Source organism: Euwallacea similis, chromosome 18, assembly GCF_039881205.1.
Source record: "Euwallacea similis isolate ESF13 chromosome 18, ESF131.1, whole genome shotgun sequence".
Lineage (NCBI taxonomy): Eukaryota > Metazoa > Arthropoda > Insecta > Coleoptera > Curculionidae > Euwallacea > Euwallacea similis.
The window spans coordinates 3,373,805-3,397,879 of record NC_089626.1 but is presented as its reverse complement, the minus strand read 5'-3'; the positions used below and the strand labels follow the sequence as shown (position 1 = coordinate 3,397,879).

General features: G+C 40.2%; 2 protein-coding genes across 4 annotated transcripts in view; one reads left to right on the top strand and one right to left on the bottom strand.

Annotated features, from left to right (window-relative positions):
* Positions 1-24,075, bottom strand: part of LOC136414629 (uncharacterized) — a 250,284-nt gene that overhangs the window by 72,503 nt on the left and 153,706 nt on the right. The window lies entirely within an intron of this gene.
* LOC136414622 (pseudouridylate synthase RPUSD2-like) overlaps positions 6,246-24,075 on the top strand; it is a 78,869-nt gene continuing 61,039 nt past the window's right edge. For 2 of the 3 annotated variants that reach the window (XM_066398768.1, XM_066398766.1), the window contains exons 1-3: positions 6,246-6,469; positions 13,523-13,712; positions 15,282-15,495. In XM_066398768.1, the coding sequence (XP_066254865.1) occupies positions 15,289-15,495 (207 nt within the window). In that variant the 5' untranslated portion in view covers positions 6,246-6,469; positions 13,523-13,712; positions 15,282-15,288. The remainder of the gene's footprint in view (positions 6,470-13,522; positions 13,713-15,281; positions 15,496-24,075) is intronic. The other variant, XM_066398769.1, reaches the window with a different exon arrangement.

Below are 24,075 nucleotides of genomic sequence, written 5' to 3'. Positions count from 1 at the left end.
GTAGTTTTTACTTTAAAATAAGCTCATGATCCACCTATTTAATTTTTTACTATCGGGGTTAAGAAACGCCCTGTATATACACGGTGTCCCGCATGTAAACGCAGCAAATGCCATTGTTAGCAGTAAAATCCATGGGTGGCCCACTCTTTCGCCCTAGTTCAAGTCGAGTTTTTCTAGACATAAAACATTATCTAACTAAATTTGGAACATGCATTACTGAGTTTCACGAAAACTAAAGCGCCACTGACGTAGTATCTTCAGCATGGCAGTGGCGTACTGGGTTTCCTGGAGTTCCCACAAAAGCAAAAGACACTCTTTCTTTGACGTCTCGATTCCATACAGACATTACTGAAAATCAGGGGTGTATTTGCAAGGATTGTTGGAACAAGAAGAGGAAATTTTTTATGAAGCCTGCTATGAAAGTTTAGCAGTTGAAGCTGGTGTATCGTAAAACTGGCGTGTACCACTTGAAAAAAGGGAAAAAAAATGTGAAAAGAAACAAGGCGTAGAGATCCACAGTAGTTATCAGATTTAGGGCAAAACCTCAGCGAAAAATCCAAAATTTGTAGATCGCTTGACTTGACACTGCATGGCAGTAATCGACTTAAATCGCATTATTGTCGTGGCTGTGAACAGCCCTCTCCATTATAATACAGGATAATTCCAGCCGTTTAAATCGCTCACACCCTTCAGTGTAATGCACCCTGTGTTTGCTATCGGCCGCTCCATAAAGCCTCCATAAACAAACCAAAGGAACTTCCAATTAAATTATTACGCAAGTTATCAACTTCAAACCGTAGCCGGACGTTTGAGTTTCGGAGAACGAAAGGGCCGGGGGCCTCGTGGGGAAAACTTTCCGGTCGTCGGGGCCGGCCAAATTTGATTTAACCCCCCGTCGCTGGCTATGCGAACGCGTTTCATTTTCGCTCTAACTTGTATTATTTGTGGAAGGACCACGTGATTTTCCGACACAACTCAAGGGGCAGTTTGAGGTGCTTTTATCGGACGCTCAGTGGCGATTTGAGAGCAGGTGATGGCACCAAATTTATAAAAAGGGGAGATTTATGACGGGCAAGTTCAGGTCGTCCCTGAACGCCGTGCAGTGCTGTCCAGTCAAGCGGATTAAATTCAGTTTAAATTACCCACAAAAAGTGCCGAAGAGCGATGTAGAATTAACGCCCATATATATTCGATTCTCTTCCGGGGACCACTACAACCCCGAATAGAGAATGAAATACTGTTGGTCTCGGCGATCCCCCGACTCGGGTCTATCGCTAACAGAAAAAATTACTTAAGGGGCTCCCTAAGGGCGAATAACATAGATTGGAAGTTAAAAAAACATCCGCCCAAACACGTTTAGGTCCCCTAAGGCCGGAGATAATTGGGTTAATATAGGTTGCCCATACGCTTAGGGGCCTCACAGCGAAAAGATAAAATTGGGAATTAGACTCGTTAGCTGAAAATGAACGGTCACTAGATGAGTCTATCATCAAAGTGTAAAGTTCCTTAGGGGCCCCTGAGGGCGACAGTCTCTCTCTCTCAAGGCGATTCGCTGTGACTCAAGACAAATTGGGTTAGTCGAAGCAACCCAACACATACATTTTTTAATTCGATGGGTTAAGAGAAATAGACAATCGCTAGTTGGGGAGGCTTCGAGACGTGGGGTTACTCAAGGGGCCTCCCCTAAGGGGGCACCTAGGGGACCCTTAGGAAGGAGATACCCGAAAAAATAATTAACTTAGGAGTCCTCAAGATTAACGTTCTTCGAGATTTTTTAAATAAATTGTGACATTAATTGGGATATTGTTTATTAATTCCTATGTTGGTTTGTTCTATGCATGTTAAAAATCCTGTCACTCGAGATTGATTATAAAGCGCACTCCACATTAGAGATTATTTATTGTGCGATTAATTTAAACGTCCAGAATGATTCCTGGGGCAGTAATTATTGCTGTCAATTTCGTACAATATATGCCTCAATAAAGTATGCCCAAATATAAACGTTTCAATTATATATATGAACAAAAGCAGTGCCAGTCGTAGTGAGGCAGATAATTAATTCTTTGTGAATTACAATTTTTGGTCGAAAAAGCATAAAGCCGAGATGGAAATTGATATATTCGCTGAAATGCGAAATTAGGAGCTTGGGCAATGCAGCGGAACCCATCATAAAAATACGTGCACATTCCTCACGGGTCTTAATACTGGCCCAAAATTGACTGTTCGGCTGACATCGATCCAGCAGTACTTAGCAATAAATCGATCTGGAGATCGGTGTTTGTAGCAGTATTTATGTAACATATGTGACTGTTCCAGATTGATTAAAATGCAAACGAGAGACATCACTTCCAACTTGAAGCTCTGCGTTGTTTGAAACATAATTCGATAGTGATCGACTTTAAAAATGCACGAGTGGGCCGATGGTGCTTGAAAACGTTTAAAGAGCTATTGCCTTTTTTGCCACGAATATGAATTATATCTTGAAGCCAGAGCCCCGTTTTCCCATTTGAACCTCCGCCAGCTGTAACAGTCGGCAATGACCAGAAACACCTTGCCGTCATACGGCGCAGTGAACTCCATATGGACTCCCGACCAAGAGCTGTTTGCCTCAGGCCATGGCCAAAGAAGATCTTTTGCCAATTTGGAAACAGCCTGAGGACACTTACTGCATCCTTAACAGCTCGCTCGGCGTCCGCTATCAATTCCAGGCCAAAAGAATTGATTACGTGCCAAATTCTTTTTGCGACGAATTCCCGGATGTTCACTTTGAAGCCGATCCAGAACATAATGTATGTGGCATCTCGGAATGATAACTTGGACCCGTAGAGAAATGTCGGCAACTGTGCCGAAATGTCCGGAGCACCAGAGGCGAGAGGGGCCCAATCGCGACACGATTTCTACAAGTCGTTCTTGTGAACACTCGTGGTATATAATGATAACTTTATTTATGAACGAGCTCTATTTATCATACGCTCCTCTTGGTCTCATGCATGGGCAATGATCCGACGTCTGGATTTAATCCCAACGCTTCACTAGTCAAGGATCGATATCGAGACTAATGTTATGCACCCTTAAGATTCTAATTAAAAGGTCAAGCTTGGTATTTTACTGGGTCTCCCAGAATCGGTCCTTATCGCTTTCCCCATCCGCTGTTTCCGCTACATTGTCGTTTAATGGTTCCTGAAATGGAGCATCCATCACACCGTCCTGTTCAGTCTCGTGTCGCTCATGGGCACTATCATCAGAAGTGCCCGTGCGGTTATTCAAATCATCATTCTGAATCACACATGAACACTTTACCAATTGTATATCTCCTTTTGATAAGGTATTGACATGCAAGATCACGCAGCGGCAAATTTGCATTTTTTTATGGTTTTAGAATCGCGGCATTTTTATTATAATATTTTGAAATTAAATCACGTTTTGCCCAGAGCTTCGCACACATATCAACATATAAACTCGGCTGTAATTTTTGTAGTGTGTAAATAATTCCCTTTAAAGGGGAATTTTTATAATTTAATAAAGCCGATTTAATGTCCACATGCTCTCCTCCCCCAAGAGTGTTTTTCGTGGTATTTTTTGAAATCGTCGCCGCGTTCTCGGCTAGACCACTTGCCTGAGGATAATTGGGGCTATGGTCACCAGCCACTTAAATTTTTTCCGCTGGGCTCCTCTGGGGCTGATGAACTCTCTAATGGTAATCTTAAAAATTGATACCTTCCAAAAGGTGTTGCAACGGCATAAATGTCTGAAATGATAAAATCCAATTAAACTTGCCAATATCCATCACGCATACATATCAGGGATCATAAAATACTGCATACCAGATAATTTTGCAGATATTCTTTAATAGATGGGATAAGAAAACCTTGTTTTTTAGTCGAGTCAATTAAGTGCTTTAGATCTAGACATAAACGCAAATCCCCAATGGGTTTCTTGACAGTGACCAAGGCATGCAACCATTCTATTGGTTAATCAACAGTTTTCATTGTTTTTTTTCCTTAAATTTATCTAATTCATCCTTTAATATGTCGTGCAATTTTATTTTGACTCTACGGATAGGGACAATATTGGCATTATCCTTTGGAGTAGTACAAGGTGTTTCATTTAAAGTGGCACAAGCGATTATGTCCAAAATTTAAAATCAAAAAAAGTGTTAAAGAACATTGCTTGTTATGAAGATGGATGTTCAATGCACATAAGTAAATTTTTTAATCAAGGTCATTTAAAGGACATTTCAAGGCTAACTTGGTTTTTTTAAATGGAACACTATTTTTTTGCTGGAAAAGTTGTTTTTTCTAAAATTTCTCATTTTCCAGATATCAACAAAAATTTAAATGGCACATTTAAAGTAACACATGGCTTAAATTACGAAAACATTTTATTAATGGAAAATAAAAAAATTCACAAATTCTAAAAATTAACCCAAAATCATGGTAAAAATTATTTTTTAACATTTATCAGTCGAACGGAAAAGTCATGTTTTCACTGAAATGTGCCCTTAATTTTTTTGCGGTATAGCATTTATTTATAAATATGAAAAAAACTTTTAAAACGAAGCTTATTATTTGTTTTTCAACTAAAGTTGTCAATTTAAAAGTGAAAAACATAGACATTTTTTAAAGAAAACAAAATTCAAATTGTGTTAGCTTGTAGAAAAAGCGGTCAAAACGGCATTGAAAAGATTCTCCGAAGAAAAAATACCTATGCGTCGAACTTTTTATCGAATAATCAAAAAATGTCTGGAACGTGGAAGGAGACAAGCAAAAAACTCTCGCAAGAACTGCTATCAATGAAAACAACCAAATAAGTTCAGTGAACTAGCTCTCAGATCACCTGACTTGACCCCATTAAACTTTTTCTTTGGGGTTATCTTAAAGAAAAAGTGTACGTTCAAGTCCCAACAACTGAAACTATTTCGAGATCGTTTACCATGAGAATTGGATAATGTTTCGGTGCGGAAGATCAACATTTTGCGCATTTTTCGGCTGATAAATGTTTAAAATTAAATTTTTACTATGATTTTGGGTTAATTTTTAGAATCTGTGAATTAAATTTTTGTTGGTATCTGGAAAACGAGAAGTTATAGAAAACACTTTTTCAGTAAAAAACACTTAATATTTTAAACTCTTTACAAATTTACCAAAAAAATGGGTATTCCATTAAAAAAAAATTGACCTTGAGATGTCCTTTAAATGGTCTTGAGTAAAAATTTGCTTATATAGTTTGAACCTCCCTTTTCATAACAAATAATTTTCGAGATAATGGCTTGCGTGACTTTAAATGAAACACCCTGTATATGGTGCTATCTGGAAGTTTCCCAAGATTATTGAAGACTTTGGAATTTTACATATAATTCTTTTCTTTAACTATTATCTGGGAATTTTTTAAAACTAAAGAGGGTTCCTTCTGAGGGGTCTACACTGGACTCACTAGTTTTTCTACAGTATATACCAAAAGGTCTTTGTCTTCATCATTCCTGTCTCAATGAATGAGTCGATTTTCTTTTCATGCCTACTCCTATTTCTCCATTTTTTTTCTTGCCCTCTTGGTTTTCCACCTCTCCCCCCGTAGACTAGATTCCTCTTATTGTCTCCTGGTCTCGAGGCATTCCTCTTGTCTGGCACGTTTGCACATATTGGCAAAGTGATTTCTCCCTTGATACTTGGCCCATGTTTCGTCGACTGCAGGACACCTGTTTCCACACGTTTGTGGTCACAATCCTTGCAAATTATGTTGCATATGTCCAAGACTATGTACAAGAGATTTATTTTGCTGGAACTTTGACTAGTGTCTCCTGACTTTATTTGCTCCGCACATGTTTGCTCCCTTCATTAAAGTTAAACTTGATTCTCTCAGCAGCTTCTCCTGTATTGTTTATGATGGGTCGATGTTGGGGTGAAATCCACGCTGAGCTTGATAGCTCCCCGTCTTATCAACGATCAAATTTAGAAAAATGCCCGAAACCCCGTTAGTCTTTAAGTTAACACAACTATGCCGCTCATCTGCAGCTGCCCTTTTCTCTGAAAGTGAATGTCAATTAAGTCTTTCTGAATTAAAATCCTTCTTCAAAGATCGTGGGTTATTTCCTCCTGGGAAATTTCCTCAATTATTAAACGATAATACAACAACCCTTAGATGGGCCACATAATAATTACTCCTGCAAGGATGGCGCACCAACCAGGTCGTCCTACACCCGCGACGTCGACGTCTCCAACGCGAGCGTCGCCGTCGCTTCCAAAGCTGCTGCGTTCAGTCCTCAACCGCCATTCGCAGCAATCGTTTGCGTCACTCTGCAGCCGCAGCAATTGGCAAACACGCGTGTCCCATGTAAATGACCATTGACCAAAAACATACAAGGACTTGACCATCAGAAAAGAGCCCGAAAGTCTCCGGTGGGCAGTGGCGTTGCGAACTGTTACCCCCAGTATAGTGGTGCATGAGTGTGGTTGTGTTTCACCTCGATTGGGTAAATATTTGAATTGGAGGGGTGGGTGCTAGGGGGTGGGAAATGGGGAGATTTGGGCAGCATTATTCGTGGATTGAGGTGTCAAAATCTTGGTAATTTCAACAAGAAGCTATTTTTCGTGACGATTGAGAGCGCGGCCTTCGGCTCATAATTCTCGGTATTACTTCTGTGGCGTTGTGGTGGAGTTACCAGGAGTTTGATACGCTCGCCCTCAGAGTTCCTGTTAAGTCGGGTGCCATTTGTTCCATTTCCGTGTAGCTACCAGCAGTTTGACAATTTCGGCCCTCGAAGTGAGCTCGCAGAAAAGCTCCCTTTGGGGTCAAATCACGAATGTCCTGCTGAATTGCAATAACAGCGGCATTTGAGGGCAAATTTCCACATAGACTCGCCGTAACGCGTTCTTGCCAAATCCCCATAAAATAAATGATATATTCGTTTTGCACAATATCTGTGTTTCAATAATAATTAATGGCCGAAGAAGCTTCGCTTTCGAATTTCAATTACCGGCTCATGAAACGAAAACACTGAAGTGCAGATAAACGAATCGCAAGCTTCAAAATGAAACTAATTGCCGTGAAATTTTCACTTTACCTAAAATAACAATGGAGCTGGTCCAAATTGGCATGCCCCGAAATAAAATCGAAGTACCAGCTCATTTGATTGTAGCTCCTATGGATCGTTCGTTATCCTCTGGTGCTTGCGCTCTATAAGGCGAAACACTTTATTTTCCGTACTTATCTCGAAGTTGAGTATGAAATTCTCTATTCGATGAGGTTTTCCGCTTGAAAATCGGTCGGTAAATAAGGCAGAAAATGGATTTTTATTCGATCCCATCAAAAGAGGCTTCAAGTGCAATAATAATATACTCACTGCGGCAACAACAGGAAAAACCATGGCCCTTCCATGCGATTCGATTGATGGCCACTACGTGTTAATTGCGTAAAACCAATTGCAAATAGAAATCTCGGTAATTATGATAACTTATAAAGCTCATCAATAAATTTTTAACTCGGCATGAAGGCCTCGATTGCGTAATGTGCGCTCGGAGCTTGATTTAAGTAAGAGCTGTGTAAATCTACGTTTTCTCATGCGTATTAATCGCCCCAGACAGGCTCGCATACTCCAAAAATTACATAATTAAAGCCGACGCATGCATTCGGGACTATCGACAGATATATCGCCCTGGGTGGGATAAATAAAATGCCTCGACTTCCACGTGGAAAAACGGTAATTATAATTTTTCCCTGTCTCTTGAATTTTAAACACAAAGCAACTTGAAGCGCTGTATCTCAAGCAGTCCCAAATGGCTTGATAAGGAAGAACATCAAGTAAAACGAGGCTTGCGGCTGTTTCAGCTCTATACACAAATCCCCCATTCGAACCTAAAGGGTGTTGGCTGGGGAAGTTTTCGATTATGTAAATTTTTCGTTCTTTAGCAAAAAATACGCGAAAACACAGTCTACAGCCGCAAAGGATGTGGAATGCATCAGGGGGTGTGTTTGGGCCCATTGAGGGTTAAGCGAATTGTTTGTGAATTCCAGTTCCCGATGAGTGACCTTAAATCACTTACGGAAACCGTTCGAAGATTGTTTTGGCCTCGTCATGAATTTGCTTTGTATCACCATGTAAACCACTGGTGGAATTTTGTTTGGTTCTTCCGTTTTTTCTATGGCTGGTTTTGCATAATTAATTTGGTCTGCTTGATAGGCAGCAGAAATGAAAATATGCGTGAAGCAGAACCAGCTTTTTGGATACTTCGAGAGATCATTTCCTTCGTAGGAGGTAAAAACTGAAAACATATTTTTTGGAGATGGAATTCCGCGATAAATCGCCACCTCATCCGAGGGTTTGGGTACGTACGTTGTGGGGAAAATTCCCATTTGATACGCATCTGATTTAAATGCATTCTAACCTTTTTTTTGTGTAAAGGAGGAAATCTTCATAGGTAGCCGGCCTGTTGTTCTGGCGAGCGGTTATGTGAGATTAATCTCTGAGGGGACGCCTACTCGCTAAAACCTCCCCTCTTTGCCATGGACCCGTCTCGCACAGCCGTCAGGGATTCCTTCAGACAGTGACAAGTTCTTCCCACACGTGGATACTTTTAGCTCTTTTCTTAAACAAGAAGATCTAACATATGTCTACACGGTTTTATGCTGCGTCTCCCCCTTTCCTCCGCTCCTTATAACTCCCTCCAGCATCCGCGTTACATACATCCTCACCCGAACCATCCTGAACTAGGCAAATTTCAATTAGTTAAACCGCACCTACTTCTCGGGTTATCAATTTTCGAAAACAGTGGCGTACTTTCGGTATGTAACTTTAGCCGGTCTTGAATTCCCATTCGGTACGCCTCTGATTTAAATCGGCCATCGCTAGGATTTTTTCGCATATACTGCTAACTTACAGATTGAACTGGCAATTTTTTCCCAGTTCCTTGAGATACCGCATGTGCGTTCTTTCAAGCTTTCCAAAGCTGCTTTGATTTGAGACTTCATTGAACAGCCCCACATTTCCAACTCGTATGCCTCTGCGACCCCTCCGAGAATTTTTCACATATACCGCTGACTTACAGCTTGATCCGAGCAAAAGAGCAATATGGTGCCGCATTTGCTTTTGCAGCCATCAACTTTCAAAATTAGTGCTTTGGCTGGGATTTGTAACTTCAGTGAACGGTCTAATGTCCTCAACTGCTGCATTAAATCGGACATTTTCCGCGTTTTTTCTGCGTATAACCTGAACTGATTTGTAGGTCGACGTTACATGGACGGTGCGAATTTTCAAAATCAGTGCCTCGTTTGATTAGATTTGCGATTTGAGTCGGTCCCCGTGCGCTACGCTTCTGCTTTAGCGCCTAAATCATGCGAAGGTTGATTTGAAAACTTAGCCAATCTGAGGAAAATTAAACAGAAAATTGCAAAATTAGGCGATTCTCAATAGCAAAAGTCGGTGATGTCCATTATGCTTCTGTCAACAATCCAGACATGTTGCAATTAGTCTAAACAAAGTCCAGATCATCAGATCAATAACCAATTATTACCGTACACCAGATTGTGCTTCAACAGAGGTTTCAGGCACATCACACGAAGCTATTTCTGTGAATACAATTATTATTTGGGTAATTAGCCCAAAGTGATAAATTTATGCGTAGGTACGAACGCTGCATCCATAATTTCCACAGTTTTGGATTTATACATATTTCATTTATATTCGACTAATGGAGGGAGATAAACGATAACAACAAGCTGGAATTTGCCGAGAATTCAATCATTCACAAGTTTATGCATGTCAAGACTGTCAAGAGAAGAAGAGATATGTTTGATTGTGAATTTCATGGGGCCAGGGGATGAATTCTGGAAATTTCGGTAGGAATATTTCGAATTTTAATGACGTCAAAATTGCATGGATTTCATAGAATTCCCCGCTACACATCGATCCATGTATACGTCATTTGCACGTCATCATGACGTGAACTGCTCCCAATCGAACGCGGAGAACTGCGCCCGAGACCCCGAGGAATGACGTTAAAATGACGTCTGCTTGCTGACATTTCATATGGCCGTTCTGACGTCATTTCCGGAAAAACTCGTCCTCGTCAAATGCGCGACAGCACTTTTCCAGGACAAAAATCTTCCGAAGACGCGGAAGCGAACAAAATTTCCTTCTATCGCGTTGAGCTAACGGGAAGGGTGTGCCAGTTTTCCAAAAGCCGACTAATTAACAGGCAACTATCACCAAATAAACGAGCACAAAAGCGACATAAATCACCGAATACCCGCCACTTTAGAACATTCAAAAACTTAATTATAGAAGATCGCCTCTGAATGGCGTGGGCGTGTTGGCTAATAGGATTTTTAATTAGACTTTGGGCCCTGATCTGCTAATTTTAGCGGCCGGAATACCGACTAATCAGACACGAAGTTGAAGGTTTCTTATAAAGGAAAATCCAGGTATTTGAATATGAAAACAAACCCGAATTTAATACGAGCGCATTGCACCGGATGATGACATAAAGTTGGTCTAACTGTCCGTTTATTTATATTCCTCTCGCGAGACTTGCGATGACGGAATAAAGGTAATCGCGTGAATCTATGAGGTGTGAATTATTGCGGATTTTTCGTGATTTCTGTCCAGGGCCGGACTCGCGGCCACGTGAACAATGCTCTGGTATTTCATCATCCTGTCGGCACTAATGTCGACGGAGGGTCTAAAATTAAATTATTCAATTTTAAAACCGGGCAGCATCTCTGTGCTGGCTTTATTTTGGAACATGGACGAAACAAATTGGATAGGTGAGGTCTAAGTGGTTTCCCCTCGGAAAGTTTCGGACCAAATAAATACCTCCCAGGCGGATTGCGGCTAAGTTTTTTTCCCCAAAAAGACATGACGAACCGGAATACAAAACAAGGCCAAACGCAGCGTTAAATTGTACGGAACCATTATCCTACAAGTACCATTAACAATCTAAATTACAAATTAACTTCTAAATATAAGACAATGATTTCATCTTCGGCATCTCATTTCCACGCTTCTTTAAAGAAGATGCACTCAAATTGTTATTGAATGGGCTTTCGCCTTGCTAGGTCATGGAATTTTACAGGGCCGGGCTCGCCTATGCGTCACACGCCCGAAACAGTTCCAACGTTTTGAAAACGCGATGGCTTTGCTATTAAACGGCATTTTTTCGGAAAATATACGCAATTATACTAACTTCTAAATCACAATTTAATTGAATTGCAATCGTGTTCGTCTCAATGAACATGTTCGTATTTTCATTATAATTGGTAAAGGTTTGGTAAGCCAATGAGGGCGGGCAATGTTAAATGGGGATGGAATTGTTCGGGAATAAATTTGGAAATTGTGCTTGTACTGAGAGTAATTAGATTGTGTAATAAGCCAATGGAACCCAGCCGGAAACCTGAAAATATGCGAGGCGAAATTGCCTTACCTGAGAGGCCGAAAGGGCCGAATATTTGCTTAAGCCGAATACATCTGCCTGTCCAAAAACGACCTTAAAAACCTTCAGATCGTACAGTACCATCAGATAAAGGCTATCGATGTCTCCATCTGTGTCTGCGGGGGTAGATACTGGGGCTGACTTCCATCCTATGTGCCTCAGGCCAGGCATCTCGCTGTGTGGAAATCAGACGCGGCATCTGGCCCCCAGCACACACAGATGGCGCCTCTGATAGTAACTATCTGGTGATGTCAATCTACGTTTGAGTGCCATGTTTTCGCCGACTTCGGAAATCAGAGCCCTGCTACTGATTTCGTAAGAATGACACCATAATACAGGGATGGGTTTCCTGCGGAGCAGGCCCAAAGCATGGGGGCATCAGTAAAGCCGTCCGAAAGGTAGAAAAGTTCGGTTTCAAAAACTGAATTTCAAATAAAAATTTCAATAACCTGAGAACCCGGCGCACCTGAAATGCTCAGCTGAATATCTCAGCAGCTGCCAACCCAGTATCACATCAGCAAGCTGCTTAGTGCTATTTTCTCGACATTTTGTGCAGTTTTAATAGGAACTATGTATACGCACATGATGGGCATTTATTTTTTCTATGGGGCATTTCAGAGTCCCAAAAATTTCAGCCACGCGTTTCTTCTATCGAGAGCTTTTGGGGAAACTCAATGGAATTTCAAAATTTTTACATCTCATTGAAGCGCCGGTTTCAATGGAAAATGCGGTATTTGAGTGACTTTTACGTCCTGTAATAAGCGGTTTATTACCTAGTGTGTGAACATGCAGCTATAGCTAATAACTCGCAGGTCTAGGGGCAATATTTAGGTATGTGCGGATTGTTTTATTTCGCGTTTTTTTGCGGGCTGGATATTTTCTGTTCGAGAATGGAAAAAATCCAGTGACGTGTGCCTATTACGTCGCATATATCTGGGCCGACGTCCACTTTTTTAAACTCAAATTCACAATCCAGACACGTGAGCCAGATTTATTGTTAGAAATCCGGCCTTTGTACCGATTAATGTTCTCGATGGTTTCCTGTCAGTTTTTTTTAAACACAGATAACGTAAACTTGGCCTGCGGTTCGGAGAAAATTTAAACTGGAGCAGGGGAAAATTTGAGACGAATCATTTAAAACATCGGTTATTTCAATGGAATTGAGTCGATTTGCCGCTGCAAATCAAGCTTAATTGCCTATTTAAATTTAAACAGGCTGAGTATTCGGCACGTCTAACTGGAGGTTCGATTACGTTACATTACAACAAGCACTCAAATTCATCGCTGAAAATAAATTGGGCGTCTGGTCGGGATAACTCGTAATATTTGAGGCTCTCTTTATATCGAAAAAAAAACGTATAAAAAACCACATCTAGCGCCAAATCGTGGTCATAATCCTACGTGGAACTCGATTTATTTGGAAAGCAAATTTATATAGCAAATTGGTTCATGATTTTTAGCTGCAAAACACCAATTTCGATGACGATAAGCGAAGGGTTTTAACTCAGCTTCCCAACTGTAAATTATATTACAAGCATTGAATCCCATTTAAAATAAATTGAGCGTCTGGTTTAACCTCGTGATAATAATTGAGCCTTCGTTAATGTCGAAGTCGCTCGAAAACCAAACGACGTTCACAATGAACGGAAGATCCGTACGCAAACTAATTTCGATTTTATACGGGGCAAGAAACGCACCAAACTGGATAAAATGTATTTTGCTTTCCCGAATCCTGTCCTTTGCGGCTTTAATCATACCCCAGGGACCCTTCGGACCCCGGTTTCCGGCCCGATTAAATTAGAAAGCGACATCAAAGCTGCTTAGGCATATCATTAAAGACCAGAAATCATCAGGTACCTTCAACCATTTCAACGGAGAAGTTCAACCAAAGATGTCTGGTCTGAAGGTGAGGCTAGCCAAGCTTGAAAAAAAAACGCCCCTTAATTTGCGAAATCCATTTACCTTGGCCGCACCGCGGACCTGACCTAAGTCCCAGTCGTCGCTTTTTATCATCCATATGTGGGCGATGATGTCATAACCTGTTATTTTGTTTCGCATTTTTTTTCAATTTTTCTGAAACCAGCTTATTGGTTTTCCAGGACCGGACTACGGCAGCTGGCCATCAAACTTATAATGGAATAACTCGCCGGGTGTGCATCTCGTCAATGATTCCTGTCCCGTAGGGCCGGCAAAGTTATTTTGGCAGTGTCTGGGCAAGAGAGAGAAGGAGAAAAAAAGTTGCTTTGTTTGGAAAGTGCTGCGGACGGGAACCGCATTCCTTATAAGGAGGTAAGTAAGAAGTTTGCTTGCCTTTTAGGCAGCATTAAGTTTCGTATTGGAAGCTAAAAACGACATTAAAATATAGAGTCACCCATCAAAAGCAGAGCCGTGTCGTCGATTTTAACCCTTTCTTTTTCATTTTTCCTTTGAGAGCTCGCCCTCCCGCGTGCCCTGCGAGTTTCGTCACCCGGCACGGAAATGCCTGAGAGCGTGCCGCATCGATCAAACGTCTCCATCCCGAAGGAAAAGCCCCTTTCCTCCTTACCGTGTAAAAAAGCATTATTTTATAGTGTTCCTGACACAAAAGTTCAGAGCGACGCCACTGGGGATGGACTTTCGAGGCGTAGGAGAGATGTAAACGGCTTTCTGACTCTTCATTTGCAACTTTTTCGCGTATTTTCGACAAGAAATGGCAAGGGAGTGTTGGACTTATTTTATCTCCCTACACACATCCTGCCTTTCGAGGATCAGAATTCATGGCAAGTTTTAACTTGGAAAAAATTGTTATTAGGGGATTTATGTCTGGAAACGAAGAGAAATGTGAGTTCATAAACTTGACGCATATGGCTTTGAAAAGAGTGTTAAAAAATTGATGGCTGAGTGTACTGATCTTATGGACATTTCAAAGTAAAATGAAGAAAGTTCCAGTAGTTTCGATGAACTGTAGTAATGTAATGTCCCCTCAGGTCTTCTTGCAAAGCAGTAGAGAGGAGGTTCCTCAAATTGAGGAAGGAGAGAAAATAATCTAGGTTAGATCGTGGTTGAATGTTATTCTTAAATCAGTGGTTTACCATTACTCTGTTTATCTCAACTTTTTCAGCAGATGCGCATCTCTCTATCAATATGCTCTCCAATTCGATCCAATTTTTCTCCTCACCTCTATACGCTCTATCTCTCTTTGATCCAGAATAGATGAATCGTATACCTCCAACATACTTCTTTTGATATTTAAATTAACCAATATATATTTAGAGCAATTCTTTAATCATAACGTACACGAGGTAGAGCCCCAATTTGAGTGCAGAGTTTAGTGGTTAACTCTAGATTGTCAAGGAATAAAGTTCTTGTTGTTAGTTTTTCTCATAGAGATAACGTTTAGATAATGCTGAAAACGCTGATACTCTGATTTTTAAGGCGATTGAATTTTCCTGACGATAACCGAGCCTTAACAGTGGCGTAACAACTATTTTTAAGTTTCTTTTTGAATCTAACAAGTTTCAAAAAAGTCTCTACTTAAAAAAATAGAGAAGTCATAGATTCTGTTTTTTGGTAGTGGAAAAACATGTTTTTTATAAAGAGCCTTGAGGCTATAAGATTACAATATGACTCAAAAACATTTCAAGGGAAATGATACTAAAACAAAAATATTTCTAGAAAGAAATCTAGTAGGGAAAATAAGCAAAAACCGGCAACGTGGCGCCAAAATCCATTGCCTGGAAGTTAGACAACCAGCAAATCAGTTTATAAATATATTTTTTGCAAGTATGTGGCGGTGTCGTCAGGACGATCATCATAAATTTCCCAATTTTCCTGTCGTGGCAAATTACCAAATTAAATTCCCACTTTACCTTGGTTTAGGTGAACTATGCAGCACCCAGGTACTTGGTACTTGCCGTGGGGCATGCCCCTGCAGAAAATGGTGGCAGTACCCATCCACCCAGCAGGCCACTTACACCTGCAAGCACCCGCGATGCATGTCCAGCATATGCTTGCCGGACTTCCAGCCCCTTTGACCGCCTTGAGGACGTTCGTGACCACCCAACCCTCTGCTATGCGACAGCCACTCAGAAAGGTAAGCTGCAGTAGACGTAAAAGCGTGACTTGCTAGGTTTAGGAAATCATTTCGGCGCTATGTATACGAGGATTGAAATAATTATTGTCGTCTCTTTGAAGACGTCTTGCTTGGGAAAATCCGGTTTATCAGCGCCCTTTGAGGTCCCGGATTATTAATTAGAGAGGAGTTGATCCTGACGCGACGCCACCGGGTCCGGGAACTGACGTCAGGATAATTTGAATATTCAGACCTTGCTTGAATTCGGATTGTTTCTGAATTCAATGACTATGGTGGAATAAATCCTAATAAAAATTTCCCAAGAGTTCACGGAACAAAACGCGTGCCAGAGACAGGCGTTTGGCTCTATAACTCATTGCGAAACGGTTTTGCCATGAAACTCTAACATGTAATGGATTTCTCGTCTGGTGTATTTCCACTTCGGTTGAGCGAGCAAATTTGATCTTTTTCTTTTGTTGCTACGTGAGAGCCGGATTAAGCCAAATTTGACTTTGTAGCAGTGTTAAGGTACATTACGGAATTCCAGTTCGTCTCATAGGGGCGGAAATGTGCAGAGTGAACACGAGTTTTACATTTCCAGACACCTTTCCAACAACCGCGAGGGATTTTTTAGTCCCACATTCCATTGTCCGAATTCGAACTCGCTTCCCTTTTACGGCTTTATTATTTCAACTTCCCTTATTTGCCGTTTTTCTTCCAAAGAGTAGCGTGAAATGTGACCCTTTTCACTACTGTGCTAACTCGAAAGCAATTACGGTTTTTAGCGAAATAGTGGCTCGAATATCTTATTGCGGAATTGCGCATTTCCAGTCGGAAATACCTTTATTCCAAGTCTTATCGAAAGTAGTGCGGCTTCTGGACTCTATTTTCCTTGCGAGCACTCAAAGAAGTTTGTTGTTTCTTTAAAAGAAAGCGACTTAGTTCTACTTGAAATGGTGCCGCCAACGACAATTCTGTACTTGACTGAGGCATTTGACTGCGAATGAAATCACACTTTTGTTCGCGTCGAAAAAGAGCTTCGGCAAACTGCAAAAATCAAGGCCCATGATGCGTGTCACAAGAATTTTTAGCTTAAAAGCGCGTCCTCTTCGTCGTTCTTCAAGAGAAACCTCATAGAAAAGCCACAAACTGAATATTTTCATTTTCATTTAGAAATCCGTCATTTGAGGCTCTGTATCTCAAAAACGAGTAAAGATAGGTATGGGAATACATTATTCAAAAATAATTGCCGTGACTTGGGCTTCTCAAATTTGAGAAAATAGAGAGGGAATTGTGCCAAAAACTCTACTTTTAGATAACCGATGAGTAGTTTCAGAAATTACAATCTTTTAGGCGAAACACCGGTATTGCAAAATCAAGTAAATATGAATGATTCTATATTTTTCATCCGAACCTGACTATGAAAGAAGATCTCACTTTTATTATAATACAGGGTATTAAAAAAAGTATAAAATATTTAAAAAGGTAACAAAAAAGACTTAGTAACAATGAGTCCGCAAAGTAACGGTTTCGAAGATATGGAAGATTTTTTTAAAACTTTTATTTGTAATTATTTATGACTTATTTATTATGTACAAACGTATAAAAGAATCTTTTAGGAAGAACAAAAAATAAAGTTACATAAAATGTTCAAAGTGCCCTCCTTCCATTTTCAGTCAGGAACGACATATTTGTCTGAACGATATTCGAACTCTTTGTAAAGCTTCCTCATTGGCTTGGATTTGTTGACATTTTTAATAAAATTCGTAGCTGCAGCTTCTCGAGGCTGTTTACAGGAGTACCATAGACTAACATTTTCAAATATCCCAAAAGAAAAATCTAGAAAGCTTAAATCGGGCGATCTTGCTGGCCATAATATAGGTCAGCCCCTTCTTACCGATCTACGTGGGAAAGTTTCGGGTAAATAGTCTCTAACGACAATCGAAAAATGAGCTGTAGCACCATCATGCTGGAACCATATTTGTGACCTTCGGTCTAGAGGCAAAAATGCATATCGGTTAAACAGTCTTAGCAAAGGAAAACTTGTGCACTAACAACAGTCAAACATTTAAAGTTTTTACTACGATAAGAAAATGCAAGTTTTGCAAAATAAAAAAGGAGATAAAAAGAATAACTTTTGTTTATTTGTACACAATAAGCAAGTAATAAATAAATGCAAAAAATGTTACAAAAAACAATAACCTTGCATATCTCCGGAACTGTTGCTTCGCGGACCCACATTTACCAAGAGTTCTTTGTTTATTTTGGTGCATACTTTTATCTCTTTAAATATTTTATACACTTCTTTTAATATCCTAAAAAATGACCATCCTGAAATTGAGCTTCTTTAGTGCTTTTCTCCCAATTAGAATCAGCTAAATTTAACCCGAAGTTAAAAAGCATAGTCCCTTGTACTTAATTACCTTCATTAGTAATACTTGGTCGATTGTATGCAGCTATAGTTGTCTCATGCAATTACTTGCCAAGAAACTCATTCCTTGGCCTGCGTTGTTGCGTTTATTTTCGTCCAGTCTGTCGTTGACTTGTCTTCGGCAGAAATTCGGCTTAAGCTCGAGTCCCAAATTGAGCAATTTTTTTCATTCAGCCTTGAATACGGAAAACCTTAATGGGCAGCCGACACGAAATAAGGGACTTAATCGCCGTCTGCATTGCAGCAGCGTACTTATAACGTCTGGATAGTAATCCAGTATGTTTTTCAAGTTCGGACGGCCTTGAGACACACCATTCGGTGCAACAACACATCGCTGGACTTTTCCGTAAACATACGGGTTGAATAATGATAAATAACCCCTTGGAAATGACCCAGAAACCCGCAAATTCTTTGAGTTGTCGGATTAGAGGTGACTAACGAACGTGAACTGATAGAGGGTCTAGGACAAAAACGGGTCGTGGTCACTCCAAGGACGAAACCATGTTGCAGCGGAGATGGGCAGCACCCTGGGGTTTTTTTAATAGAAACCACGCCGTTTCGGGTACCGGCTTGGGCCAATTTGTCGAAGAGATCCAGCTTGTTTTTGCCGTTTTAATTAGTTTATCCTCCTCTGAAAGGGAATTAGCTCGACGGGCTCTCCAGTCACAAAAAACGTAATTTATTTATGAGTTCTTCATTTAAATTAGTTGCCGGTTTTACGATTTGCTTGGTTTTGAGGCGACCCTTTATAGTATACAAAAACTCTTTCAATTTTATTACTGATGCGCCGCAGGGCTCGGCCAGTCACAAAAATTTCCTCATTAAGACCGAGGATCGTTGCGTTCAAAATTCCAATTTTTGCTTAAAATCGAGAATCAAGTTCGAACTTCCTAAGGGCAGTTCGGGAACTTGATTGAAGTTTGCATGTGCTCAGGTGGAACTATGAAAGTTATCGTAACAAGAGAGAAGATGAATCGAATTAAGAGAATTGCTGGGAGGAATAGAACAGTGAAATTGACATCGGAAGGGAATTTCAGAGCAGTAATAGAGGAAAAATGTGTCTAGACATACGCGAGTCAAAGAGGGGGAAAAAGCGCCTAATGCGGATTTCCTGAAAACGGTTATTTTGTGAAGGGGTCGGTTTCGCAGACCTTCCTTGTAGTTCAAAAGACGAAAAGCTCGTTCTGATTCCATCTATATCACTGCATCCTGTGACATCTGGACTTGAGCTGCATAATTAAATGCACTTTCCTCCATTCGGCCTTTTGCTTTGCGATCGCGAAACGTAATAACTCCGAGTGCTCCCCCAAATTACGGACCGTTTTCTCTATGGCAAACATGAAAGTAATCAGCAACGTTTCATGTAGTTATTTGCGGACATGTACGCCCTGTACTCATTCCCAGTCGCAATCAGCGAATGTCGCAATCTGAAAGTTTGTTATGATTTTAATACTGCGAATTCAGGGGAAACTTTCCGAGGTTCTTGATGTCGGTTGATAAGATGAAACACGGGGCTTGAAATCCAGGGTTAATGAGGTGGGAACTGACGTGAAGAAGCGGGCGAATGTTTGGAGGGAATGTTTTAGCCATGGAAAGTTTGTATTGTTCCTGCTATGTTGATGGAATCCAGTTTTTCCATGACAGGCAGGCAACTGTTACTAGCGTCGGAGAAAAGGGCCAAAACCACATAAAAATACCGCAAAATACGGTTTTTTAATATAACGCCCTCTAGATTTTTTTACACAATTAAGTAGCCCAATCCATGGGGATAATTCTTAGTTCGTTTACCTCACCTTGCTTTTGGGATGCTCAGCCTCAAATCAGATTTCATTCTTTTAACGTAACACCCAGTATATATCGCCACAAACCGAAAATTTTAAGGCACAAATTCTGCTACTCGTTAAGTTCTGGAACTGTGAATTGACAACCCTTAAATAGCCCCATTTCGCCCTATAGAAATCTCATCTTCCTTTAACGTGAACTTCCATAAATTTTCAACTTTTAAAGTGATAATCTACTTTAGCGATCTCGCTAAAATTATCGCTAAAATTATCTATTTATATACTGTAGTTTTCATATTCCTGAGGCGGTAGATCATTAATTTAAATTGATTTAACATCACCTTTCAACGCTTGAAGCCTTGCCTTAGCAAGCTTTAATTTGGCCTCATTTTCTCACTGCAGAAACAATAATTCGAGATGAGCGGCTGTCGAAGTCAAAATTGATTAAATCCGACTTGTAGGATGGTTTACTTATACTGAGAGAGCTGAACATACAAAGCTGCATCCTTTAGGCCCTCCGAATTCTCTCTGGGCCATTTCTGAAAACTTACTGAGACTTACACTCTTCGCCTGTTAGCTGAAGTCCCACCAAAAACCCATGAGTTCTGTTAGAATAAGTTACCAAAACTTAGTTTTATAGGTTTTAAATCGTTTACTATTTATATACAGGCTGTTAAAAAAAGAGCGTAAAATATTTAATGGCGTAATAGTATGGACCAAAATAAGGAAAAAAGACTAAGTAAACGTGGATCCGCAAAGTAGTGATTTCGGAGATATGAAAGGTTATTCTTTTTTGAAACATTTAATTGCAATTATTTATTATTTACTTGTTATATACAAACAAACAAAAGAAGCTTCTAGCAAAAACAAAAAATACGTAAGAAGTTCAAAGTGCTTTCCTTCCATTTCCAAGCAGGCACGACATATTTGTCTGAAGGATATTTGAACTATTATTAAAAACCCCTCATTGACTTGGATTTGTTAGCATATTTGAGTAATTCATAGTTAAAGCTCCTCGAGGCTATTTCATATCATGGACTAATGTTTTCAAATATCCCCAAAAAAGGAAGTCTAGAAGGTTTAAATCGGGCGATCTAGCAGACCATAATACAGATCCGCCCCTTCCTACCCATCTACGTAGAAATGTTTGGTGCAAATGCTGTCTAACGACAATCCAAAAATGAACTGGAGCACCATCGTGCTGGAACCACATTTGTTGGCCCTCGGTCTAAAGGCAAAAATGCATGTCGGTTAAACAGTCATAGCAAACGAAAACTTGTGCACTGACAACAGTCAAACACTTAATGCTTTTACTATGATAATAAATTGCAAGTTTTTGCAAAATAGAAAAGGAGGTAAAAATTTTTTTTTGTTTATTTGTACACGATAAACAAGTAATAAATAATTGCAAATAAATGTTTCATAAAGGAATAACCTTCATATCTCCGACACCGTTACTTCGCGGACCCATGTTTACTAAGAGTTTTTTGTTTATTTTAGTCCATTTAAATATTTTATGCTCTTTTTAAAACCCTGTAGAATCAGCGAGCGCTTTTAGTAATCCACCGTCATGTACAATGAAACAGGTTACATTTTTGCACAATTTCTGCTGTGTTTTAAGCAACCCACCATATATGCCCTGCACGATTCCCTCATATGCGTGGGTTTTAACCGAATTTCTCTGTATTTGTAATAAAGGAAATGCGTAAAACAACTGAGAGAAAAAGGCACGCGGAACAGGGCCATAAAGTCGGCAGACCGAAAAATTAAATTACGTTTGGGAGAGTGCGTGTCTGAACAGGCACGATTTATGCGTAATAGAGGCCAAAATCGTGGGGCTTCGACCCATTTTACCCGACTTAAAAGTTATAATTGAAGCATTCGTAGCGTATTATATCACCAAAGAACAAGTCGCGTCGATTATATCAGCCCGAGTTACTTCATCATCCACCTGCTCGGCAGTGGGGCACTGACCACAGTGAAAGTACTACCAGTAATTAATTATTCATGTTGCATGGAATTTTAACCCAATTTGCTCGTCTTTAAAGTGCGTTTAAATGCCAACCATCACGATGATTGTGAAAATTCCAGTCTCGTACTTTGCACCTCAAGTGCCTCTTACGAAGACAGCAGCAGATGATGTCCACTTACTTAAAACTAGTCGATCTCAAGATGCAAAGGCATAGTGCCAGATGTACATTTGCATTATACTATTATTGGTCTGGAATGCTTCTATCAATGTTACCGTGACTCTATTTTTAGTCTTCTTGTTGGCTCAAAGTCGGAGGTGTCTTTTTGTCTCCATTGATTTTTCTGGAAAAACTCAAACAGTAGTTTAAAAGCGTCTCTTCACTGTCTCGACTGAAATAACACAACGTAAATCACGGAGGAACAGCTGATGGGGGCAAAAAAATGTGCTGTAACGATCCGCTTGAAACCGGAATGGATGGAATTGAGCCAATTTTTTACGCAAAAATAGGCCTCCGGCTCTGAATTTTCGGGGATTACAGGGGGGGCCCTAAATTTTCTATTTTATTACCCGCACATTAGCATACCGTATTTATTGCTAATGGTGCCACGTGACCCCAACGATGGATGTTTCGTTTTCAGGTTTATTGGCTGAACATCCGTGTGGTTTTCGACTTGACGCTAACAAATAACCAAGTGGTTTTGATTTGTTTTGCTGTTTAGCATCACATCTAGGCACAACGTCCTCTCATTTTAACATAAATTTGGTCTAATCAGTCCCTGAGCGAGGAGCGTATGTTAATCGTATTGGGTTTGAAGTCCATCAGAAATCATTAGATTGTTTAAAAAATGATAATAATCGGTTTGATGGCAGGCTAATTACAATGATAAAGCCAGGCTAATTACAATAATAATGGGAATCTAAATTAAGTGGAGCCATGTCTCATCATATGTCGACCTCAATGTGTTTTGATTTACGAGCACGAGTAGTGAGAAATTAGTGAACATCCTCCTGCAGCAAGAAGTTTGATTTTCCAGCGATCTTGAACGCTTTATGAGGGTATAAAATTCCATTAATCACTTGGATGTTGTATAAAACACACTTCTTTAAGTATTTAAAAATAAACAGTAATTTCATCAATTATTCCATAAGTGGCATGAAGCTTGCATTGACCTGTTTCAGAACCTAACGAAGTCTAGAGCATAAATAAACCCTAAGTATTAAGGCAGATCCCCGACCTCCCAGGTATTGTTGAGGGATTTTTGCGGGTCTTCAAGAATTGCTCGAAAATACTCTAACAAGTACCAACAAGAAACCTTGAACCTATTAAGGAATTTTTCGCAAATCTCAGGAGAAATACGAATACATGATTTTCTAGAAATCCTCATGGGCATCCGGAAAATAAGTGAACATACTGACCATTCCTAACTTTAACATGGCTGTCCAAGAGATCTCACCCGTGAATCGAGTTTCAAATTTGGATCTTTTGGGTGGGTGCAGACCAACCAGGGACATGCTTCCCACGAGAATTCTGGCTCTAGTCATATAAAACTCGAACTTTTTTCCTTGTAAATACGTACAAATCTTCAAATTTAAAGGGCGTCAGGAATTCCTTAATTTCAAAGCAAGCCCGAGGAGTGCGATGTAACAAATAATGAAATTTGTCCAAATTTAGACTCAACCGAATCATTTTTCTCTTTGTTCCCATTTTTCTTCTTACTCGTTATTAACAGACCTAACTAACTTAAATTAAACCGTTTTTTCGCCCGCCTGGAGCTATTTACCGCCCTGGGAAAATATCCATTTTATACATTGGATAGCGTCAGCCCCGTCCCTTCCCGCTTTGGATGTAGAGCGAATTCAAATTATTTTACGCCCTGTATATCCGCCTGATATTTACTTAAATGGCTCTTTGCAGTTTAGCAGTTTTTCCACCTAGAGCTTACCCTGCAGAATTTTTTCTGCTGCCCTCCAGTTCAAATCTTCCCGTTTTTTTTCTTTGGGAAACTAGAGCGATGCAAAACACTAAAAGCATTTTATAAAACTCGTTTGGCGCATTAATAGTCCGAGGCCGAGAATTCGTCCCAGGAAAGTTTCGTCGAGAAGGGTTTTTGCTCCAAAACGGAAGTTTGAAAAATGGAATCCGCGGCGACGCTGTCTCGGGCAATTTCGCAATTGTATTCACCCCCTTTCCACCCCTGTGGGGACAGGACGTGGGGAAAGTTGGTTTCAATTTAATGCTCCCTGTCGAAAGTTTTTTCCGCCAATTAATTTCAGCGTTTGCAAATGCTAATGACACATTGTCTGCTCCCAAGAACGCGCTAGGTAAGCACGTTGAGTGGGTTGCGTAATAAGTGGACATGATAAGCGGATAAAGACTCAATTTGCCCACTATTGTTCAGGATTAATCACATTACGAT